The sequence below is a fragment of the Euprymna scolopes genome, chromosome 42, assembly GCF_053919585.1.
Source record: "Euprymna scolopes isolate OS-2025 chromosome 42, ASM5391958v1, whole genome shotgun sequence".
Classification (NCBI taxonomy): Eukaryota; Metazoa; Mollusca; class Cephalopoda; order Sepiida; family Sepiolidae; genus Euprymna; species Euprymna scolopes.
The window spans coordinates 28528653-28538862 of NC_136523.1; the positions used below are offsets into that span (position 1 = coordinate 28528653).

Sequence of the window (10210 nt, forward strand, 5' to 3'; positions counted from 1 at the left end):
GTTGCCTTAAAGAAAACAACACTACAGCTTTATTTTAAAACTTTTCTTGAAAAATTCAATTCAAATAACTTGATTATGTAGTAGAACTGACAGCTATTCAATGTAGCCTCTTTCAGCCTCAATCACCATCTCAATTCGGATCCGGAACTGAGAGCATGCCTTTTCCACAAGCGCCAAAGGGAGCTCGACAAATACTTGGCAGATGGCGGCGATTAGGCTGGCTTATAATTTTTCAAACATAAAAACACTCTTGTGAGCATGTGATCTCGAGATTTTAGTCTTACTGGCAGTTTAAATCAACAAATATTTATTATTTTATTATTACTACAAGCAATGGAAGACTTTTTATAAATACAAAATAAAATAAACTAGATAATTAAAGGAATCGGTTTTGGCATCGGAAAATAGGCCCAAATTTTCCTGATTCCGATACCCAAAAAAACTCTGATTTTTCCGCTTGCCAATTCTGATTCCAATTAATTGTCCCAACACTAATACAAAAAAATTTAACTTAAACTGTGTAAATTAGAATTTACAACAATTTATTATTAGACAGGGAATACAAGTTGAACAATTAAATGTTTCCTTATTCCATGGAGTTTCAAAGAATGGCTTTTATCCTTAGAGGAAGGTAGTTAGCAAAATATAATCATAGGCAGGCTATAAAGTTTTTCATAGATTAATTGGTGCTAATGCACTTACTGATCTGCGCTATTTTTTAAATCGTATTTCCAAGTTTAATTAAAGTTTTATGTTTTTTTTTATTCAATTGTAAGGTTAAAGTACAGAATGGGTACAAAACACCCTCCCCATGTTAAGAATGGCTTTTTTAAATGTTATTATTTCAGCATAGATCAATAAGTGCATGAGTACCGATTAATTATAGCACTGATTTTTTTTTTTTTTTTGTTTTTGATCAAATTTGAAAATTATTTTCTTTTCCCATTTCAGTTTCCATGGTGTTTGGCATCCCCACAATAAAACGAGAAAAAGTCAGTTATCTCATCCGTACATTGCAATCCCTAATTGATGGACTAAATGAAGAGGAGCGTGAAGATTGTTTATTAATAGTTTTTGTAGCGGAGGTAAGTGCACATCTTATGAAATCATTGACAGCTGTACAAGTTATTTATTTGCATATTTTATGAGATCATTGACAGTTATTTAATCCATTATGTACCTGTTTCTATTACATAGTTCTGACGCACTTGAGCGGTCCTAAATTTTTGGCTTTGGAAAATTTAGGTCACATGATTTTTTTTTAAGGCAATGTAACCTCGTTTGAAATTACCATAGAAGGTCAACCTGTTTTCGGATTCTACAGAGTGGAACGATAAGGTTGTTTCCCTAAAGAAAACAACACTACAGCTTTATTTTAAAACTTTTATTGAAAGAAATCAATTCAGATAACTTGATTATGTAGTAGACCTGACATCTATTCAATGTAACAACATTCAGCCTCAATCACCGCCTCAATACGGGTCTGGAACTGGGAGCATGCTTTTTCCACAAGCACTGGTGAGAGCTCAACAAATACTTGGTGGATGGTGGTGATCAGGCTGGCTTTTGTATTGTGGGAGGTCATGTTGGTGATGTTCTTGACATATGACCAAATGAAGTACTTTAGCAGGTTCAGGTCGGAGGGGGGCTAGTGAAAGGAGGGTACAAAGACGTAGCACTCTTCTGAAGCCAAACCTGGCTTTCTTTGGACTTGTGGGCTGGTGGCAAGTCCTGTTGTCACACCCAGGGTTTCAGCACATCCAAGTACACTTTGGTGTTAACTTTCAAGCCGACTTCAAAGATGTAAGGTGGCATGATGTGGCCCTCACTTGAAACCACACCAAAGATCATAACCATGGAGGGAAACTTTGTTGAGCTGTGCCCTCAAGCGGTTAGCCATCCAGATTTGTATTTTGAGGGTGCTGGCAATGGTTCTGCTGTCATAACTTGGATTGGTAGAGAGCATGAATTGTACAGCGGCACATCTCTAATCGCGCTCATTTAACATTGTGTTACTTTCAGACATGATAGAAGGCTCCTATCGCTCTTGGGATTTGTACACAACTGGCCGAATAGTAGATGGTCTTTGTTTTGTGGTTAAATAACAGTAAAAAAAGAGTATTAATGCTGGTGTCCAACTCTCTTCCTGATCTTCATCAATGATCTCCCAAATCACATTCTTAGATCATCGTAGACATTTATGCAAATGACACTACCATCCATGACAACACTTCAAATGCTGGAAATGATGAAGATCTCTGATTCTCTCTCCTCTGATCTTGAGCACATGATGCAATGGGGAACAAGGTGGCTGGTTAATTTTAATGAATCAAAAACCAAGCTTTTCTCTTTCCATCATCAATGCTCTGACCTTAATTGAAATGTATGGGGAGGTTCCATGTTTTGACAAATTCTTGGTCTGATCTTCATCTAACAGGATAATATATCCTAGAGTGGCTTCTGTACCTTGATAAATGGTGTCTCCCCCCCCTTCCCCCAGACCCCCAGGAAAAAAAAAATCATTATTGTCATTTGAAGAGGATTAATTTAAAGCGCCAAGACTCCCTCTCTATCTTTAATACTAGCTTTTCTTTCTAAAAATCAAACTTTTTGCTCAGTATCATAACAAATTGTTTTTGCTGTAAAATAAGAACTACTAGATGAAATTATGTGAATTTTTTTTCAGAGAACTTCATTCCATAACGAATATGTACAATATAACTTTTTTTCGATATTTTCATTGTTTTTATGTCTTGATTAAACTGTACAAGTACCAACAAATTAAAACGAACAAAATAAAAATAAAAACAGGAAAATCATTTTTCTTTTTTAAATTTTGTTCAAATATTTAAAAAAGTATGTGTGCATAAAAAAATAAAAACAAATCAATTTTATTTAATTAATACTTTAAAAATTTAGACGGTATATAGACATACACATCTTCTGCTCTTTTACATGGCTTGTTGCAATTTATTTTTTGCCAATGATTGATTTGATTAGCAATACCACACCATTTTTTCTTTGCATTGAATAAACTCAAATCAAGTATTATTGAAAAGAGTATAAAAAACAAAGAACTATTATTTTCAGTTTTTTTTTATTTTTAATCGGTCCATTAGAACTGGAGTTATGATAATTCAAAATATCGAAAATGCATGGTTCATTGGACATTGTTTTAAGTCGGTCCTATTCAAATACATATAAGCTTGTCACTGAAAATGGTAAGAAATTTGCACAATTTACAGACTAACCCATCTTTAAAAAGCTGTTATCTTCAGATCTTTTTAAGATATTATGATGAAATTTTGAACATAATATCATGAAGGTTCAGATGACCATATTTACGACCATCTCACTTGGTAACTTACAAACTAATTAGCATACTGATTGATGTAGGAGAAATCTATTAATTACTGATTTAAAACTATGACTGTCAGATTAAGTTGCAGAATGTGCTTGTCCAGCCCGAAACTGTACACCCTTTGGTATTACTAATTTGATGTATCATGGCTGCCACGTCAGGCCCAACTACAGCACAGGACATCAAGTCATTTTGTATTTTATTTGAATTTCTTTTTTTCTTTTTTCTTTTTTTTGCTTTTCTTGTTTGGTTTGTTTTTAGGTAATTTAAATTGAAATATGCATTTTTTTTTTTCTTTCCTTTCAGCCGTGGAATCTAAAATATGTTGAAAGTGTGGGTGAACAAATATATAAAGAGTAAGTATTTTTAAAGTCATTTCCAACCATTTATCTTTTTTTTGGGGGGGGGGTAACAATTTATCAGAATCAAGAATTGAAAGAAGGAAAACTTTTTTTGGTATCTGAATTGGAAAAATATTTGTATTTATTTTTTTTGTGGCAAAAATGATTCTTTTAATTGTTTTTATTTATTTGGTCCCCCCTCACCAATCCTTCATGATAAACACCTGTCTAGCTAAAACCACTGTCAGTAATTTCCCCCACTCTTTATCTGTGCCTAAATCAAAACGTAGATTCCATGAACATAGCTTTTTTCTGAGAAGTGCACGCCTGTGGAATTCTCTTCCGTTTGCCTGTTTCCCACCTGACTACAACTTCGACGTCTTCAAGTCCAACATAAACAAATTCCTGATTAATCGCCCCCTTAAGTAAGACGCTTTATCAAATCTCCAATACCAACTATTACTACGATATTATCCCATTGATTATTGTACACAGAATAACCCTTATCCCCGAGTGGTTCATGGGCCTTGATGTGGTGATCCCCATGTAAAAAACAAAACAAAAAGAAAACTTTAATTTTCCATGGCTCATATTAATGATGAAACGATATTTATTGATTTTTACCAGTAATCAGATCATCCCAACACGTGTATCTTTACGTTTGTGAAAATATATGTATAGATGGATTTTTGCAGTAATCTGACCCCTTACTCCAACCAAAAATCTAAACCAGAAATTAAAAAATAATTGAAATTCGTAATTGTATCGAAATTGGGAATTAAGAACAGAATCGTGATCTCAAATAGTAGCCCCTTGGGTCCAAATAGCAATATATCTTGTTTGGGGTGAAAAAGAGTTTAAAAAACTATATCTCATATAATTTCATGTAGATGCATGAAATTATATGTATTAAAACTTATAAAACACATACATAGGCCACACAACACTCTTCCGATGACTAACCTATCATTTAGCTGACAATAGTGGCATAAAAGAACACTTAACATCTCTCGATAAAAACCTACAGTCGTCCGACATTAGAAATATCTTAACTAAAAATACTAAAATCTGATATCTTAACAACTGCACATGACGACTAAAATTACTAGAAGCCATACTTATCAAAAAAACTACTGCCTTTTTTTTAAACCGGATCTCATTTAACACCCAGGACATTTATACTAACAGTATTTAATAACTAACATGAAACTAAATAAATAAACCATTAAATTAGAAAATCGAAATAAAACAATAAAAATAAAATAATAATAATTCGCCCCCAATCCTCCTGCACCCACCTTTACAACCAATTAAAAAAAAAAAAGAAATTATAAATACACCAAGCCTAAAAGAAAAAGAAAACAATCGCTTCTGATGATACTAGAATGCACCGATAGAAAGCACGTAAGAATATGCCCGAATAACAAATTTTGGGTGCCATTTTATATAACATGCCTGCTGAAATTAAAAAAACCACTTGGCAAATGGAAAAGATATCTAGAAAGATTGGAAAAAAAAATAACTATCATGTTCAATCAGATGTGCTTCAATAATGACTTGCTGACAAAATATACATATATATATATGCCTATATATATGCCTATATATATATATATATATATATATATATATATATATATATATATAATGAATTAATGACAAAAGTCTATATTCCAAATTTCATGATATTAACCATCTTACAATTTATTCCTTTAATTCAGTTGATACTTGCCATTCTTGACAGTGTCTGTTTCGTAGCAACTGAATTAAAGGAATAAATTGTAAGATAGTCAACATTATGAAATTTGGAATATAGACTTTTATCATTCATTCATTATACGCTCTGTAATTACATTGAGCTTCTTAAATTAGGATTAGTATATATAAAAAGGAAATATAGGTGAATAAAGTATATTTTTACAGAAATATATATATATATATATATTTACTGTTTTTTGGGGAAAGAATTTCAACAAAGTGCTCGATTACAAAGAATAACTTTTTCGATATAAGAGCTTAATATTTATTTATTTAATTGTACAGAAGTTCGGAAAAACATTGGTACCATTTATCTTTCTCAACAACATGGCTGACGAGAGCCTAAATCATTTATATTTTACCATTAACTGGTCCCCTTTATGTTGGGTTTAAAACCGACGGTACCAATGTTTTTCTGAACTTCTGTACAATTATTTATATATATATATATATATATATATACTTTCTCAAAGTGTTTTTAACATGTTTTATTAACTGTTTGCTCCTATATATATATATATATATATACTAGCAGGCTGCCCAGCATTGCCTGATCATAAAATATGCTTAAATATGATATTTTAATGTACGCATCTGTATGAAGTTGTTTTTATTATTTATTTTTGAAAACTACAGCAAATGTAGGGAACAAATTTTCAAAAATTTACTGAAATTGTTTTGTTTTTTTTTGTAAATTTATGAAAATTTTTATCAACACTTTCTGTGGTTTTAATATATATTTTTTTAGTTTTAAATCTACACTATCGAGCTTTGAGAAGAATGTTCTTGCAAAATTTTAAATTTTGATTTCAAATGATGTATTTTCAAATTAGTTTTTGTTATAATACCTTTACTTTACTTTATATTTTATAGGGAATTTTTTACTCTATCTAATTGTGTAAATTACAATCGTTTTAAAACAATTATGTCTTCTTTTCAGAACGTTGAATACAAGATGGAAAAAAAGAAAATTTGTACAATTTTCTTATTTAAGTTCAAGCTAGGCCAAAAAGCTCCTGAAACAACTTGTGGTATCAATGGAACATTTGGCTCAGGAACCACTACTGAATGCACAGCACAATGGTGGTTTAAGAAATTTTGTGGCAGTGATGACAGTCTTGAATCGGATGTTGACAACGATCAATTTAGAGCAATAGTTGAAGCCAATCCATGCACAACTGTTTGAGAACTTGCTTCTGGATTAAGTGTAACGTATACAATGATTTCCAACCACTTGAGAGAGTTTAGAAAGATAAAAAAAAATTGATAAATTGGTACGTCACAAATTCAATGAAAACCAAAAGAAAAGCCGTTATGAAGTGTCGTTTTCCCTTTTACGCAACAAGACTGACCCGTTTCTCGACCAGGCTGTGACTTGCAATGAAAAGTGGGTTCTTTATGACAAATGGCGACGTTCACCTCAGTGGTAGATGCCAATGAACTCCACAACACTTTCCAAAGCGAGAGTTGCACCAAAAGAAGGTAATGCTGACTGTTCAGTGGTCTGCAACCAGTCTCATCCATTACAGTTCTTTGAATGCAGACGAAACCATTACGGCAGTGAAGTACTGTCAATAAATGGATGAAATGCATCAGAAACTTCGACAACAACACCCAGCATTAGTCAACAGAAAAGGCCCAATTCTTCTCCATGACAGTGCCTAACCGCAGGTTGTTAAACCGACCTTGCAAAAGTTTAACAAACTGGACTATGATACTCTGCCTCATCCCTCATACTCTCCAGACCTCTCACCTATCGACTACCCCCTTTTCAAGCATCTTGACAACTTTCTGCATGAGGAATTCTTCAAAATCCTAAGCGATATCAAAAACGTCTTTAGCGACTTCATCGCCACCAGAACACAAGATTTTCATGTTACTGGCATAAATACACTTGTTTTGCGTTGGCAAAAGTGTGTTGATTCTGATGGTGCTTATTTTGATCAATAATCTTTTGTTTGAGCTGAAATATGTCTATCTGAATTTAAAAGTTAAAAACCACAAGAATTTTCTCGTTAACCTAATAGTATAAAATCTCTGTAAACTTAAATCCTCAAGTGAGTACTAGTTAGCGTACACCCAATATATAATATGTGCACTGTATGTTTTCATAGCAATCTCTCTTTTTTAGGTATGTAAAGCCTGTGCATGATTTTTTTTCAACTTAAGCATGCAACGCTTCTTTGAATTTTAAAGTTTGTTATGGTTTTATTTTGTTTTGTTTGTTTTTTTTTCAGATTTAAAAGCAGTGTTGACAGCGGACTTGTTGAAGTTATTGCTGCTCCAGCTGAATTTTATCCAAACCTCGATCACCTAAAAGAAACGCTAGGAGACTCTCAGCAGAGGGTTCGGTAAGTAACGTCCCTTTCCCTTCACACATGCACAACACACATTGTAAACTATTAGTCGAACACAAGTCACTATTCTGCTCATATGATTTCATTAACGTGGAATCTAGGCACATATAACTGTAATACTCTTACTAAAAATATAAGATACTAAAAGTGACTATGCAAAAATTTCTTTATCAGATTATTTAAAAAAATGAATAAATTGTGGAGAAGTATGTTAAATTATTCTTATAACATACAAACAAGAAGAAATAAATAAATAAAAATATGAGTCAGCATTTTTTTTTTTTTTAAACAAATAGTTTTTATTACCGTTACTTTCGACACTATTTATAAAGTCTCATGCTGCCACATGTCCATTTTAGCCTAGTATGCATGTCCCTTTCTTCTAACCACAAGCTGGGTACAGCCTGCCCATTCTCATCTTAGAATTTACATGTCCATTTTCTTCGCTGTACACTTTTTCTCCTTCCAACTGCATGCCAGTCACATTCTTGTTCTCAACCTATACACATCCATTTTCTTTGACGCCGACTTTTTTTTTCCCCCGATCATGTGGTGCATTTTTCTCCTGTTTTTCATGCACACTTCTTTGCTACTACTACTGCTCTCTTTGCAAGCCAGCCATTCTTCGCTGCTGCTGCTATTTTCCCACATGCTCATATGCACTGTTACACTCTGTTGGCAACAATTTTTTTGTTGCGAATATAGACAGTGTTTTATTTTCATAAAAAGAAAAAAATTTTTGGCACTTCTACACTATCAGAACCAAATAGTTTTCAGATGAAAAACAATGGTTTCTACTGAGTAATTTTGTCAATTCTAATAAACGAGCCTGGGTGCTCGGTGTTGCCCGGGTTTTTTTAGGTGTGTGTTGAGCAAAAAAAAAAAAAAAGTTGTAGTAGGCAGGCTCAAACCCGTACCGTGAAGGAAGAAAACAAAGTGAAAAAAAAAGTGACGCGTTAGCTGTTGCGCCTATCACCAAACCGGAAGTGACGTACGTTTAAATTAAGGCGAGACAATCGAAAAGAGGCGATGACTTTCGAAAATATCAGCGTAAAAAGCGACCCCCCCCCTGTAGAAAAGTGCCCAGTTGAGGATGAAAGAATTAATGTTTTTGGCCAATTTTTTTATATTTGTCATCCGAACGGTCAAGCTTCGAAATGATACTAATCTTGTGAAAATCTGTCAACTTTGTCGAAAGTTTTTGCGAGACATACATACATACTGGTGAGATTTATATTATAGACTAGCGAAGGGTACACGGCGTTGCCCGGGTGTTTGTAGGGGTGTATTGTGCTAAATAAAAAAGAAGCCGGGGGGGGGGGGGGTTAGGATCGAAGCCGGGGGAGGGGGGTAGGATCGAAGCCGGGCCCCTGAGGCGAAGTTTGAAAATAAATAAAATCGGCCAGCCAGAAGTGAAAGATGTTTGAAAGTCGTCGCCCGTTACGATGACGACGATGACGATGTAAGAATTGTTATAAGCGAAGTAAGAAAAGAAAACAACGTTTTAATTAAGCGGGGGGGGGGGGGGGGTAAAACACAAAAAAAAATAACGTAAGGCAAACGAATGAACGTTACGTGAAAAATGGCTTAAATAATACAGGGTTCAATATTTAAATTTAAAAAATCGAAAAAAAAAAACCATCTCACACCACAATTCAAACCCAAAACATTTAGATAATGAACCAAGGCCTTAACTACCTGTGCGAAAGCGGCGTATATAAAGTTTGTTCGGTTTATCAACTATTTAAAGTAAATCAGGTCATGACGTCATCTGACGTATGCGTTGTTGACCCTCCCCCCTGTCGAATCTGTCTAGGCATCTCTTTCTCTCTCTCTCTCTCTCACTTCGTCTGCCTTACTCTAAAGACTGGAAAATGGCGTCTGGCTGTATTTATTTAAAAAAAAAAACTTCGATCGTTAATATTTTTTGTAAGCGTATTTTTTTTTTTTACTTCACGTTTTTTTTATACTTTATTTTTTGTTTAACTATCGTATCTACCTATTTTGAATATGGTAATAACTTTGGTAACGTTGCCATAGCGTAGAAGTTCATAGTTTAGCTTTAATTGAATTTTTTTTACCGATAACAACATTTTTAAATTGTAAATTCAGACGGCCATTAGAGTTGCTGACGTCAAGATCACATGACATGACTCAGCGGGTTTTAAATACAAGTTGACCCAAAATAAACGGCCGCGTGTATACTTTATGTAGAAGAGTTGGCGGCCGTATTTTGTGGGGCAGTTATAAATCGATTTAAAAATATGTAATGTTTAACATTAAAATGTCACTTTTTTGCCCCCCCCCCCCTGCAGAAAATCGATCAGTTGATGCACTTCTGATGGTCACTTTTGGCCAGTTTTTCGATATTTGTCGTCCGGAAGGTGGGGGCT

At 33.9% G+C, this 10210-nt stretch overlaps 1 protein-coding gene across 2 annotated transcripts in view; it reads left to right on the forward strand.

Annotated features, from left to right (window-relative positions):
- The window catches only part of LOC145266975 (alpha-1,3-mannosyl-glycoprotein 4-beta-N-acetylglucosaminyltransferase A-like), a 265602-nt gene that overhangs the window by 232156 nt on the left and 23236 nt on the right, over positions 1-10210 (forward strand). For both annotated transcript variants that reach the window (XM_080122814.1, XM_080122813.1), the window contains 3 exons: positions 952-1085; positions 3668-3717; positions 7698-7811. In XM_080122814.1, the coding sequence (XP_079978940.1) occupies positions 952-1085; positions 3668-3717; positions 7698-7811 (298 nt within the window). The remainder of the gene's footprint in view (positions 1-951; positions 1086-3667; positions 3718-7697; positions 7812-10210) is intronic.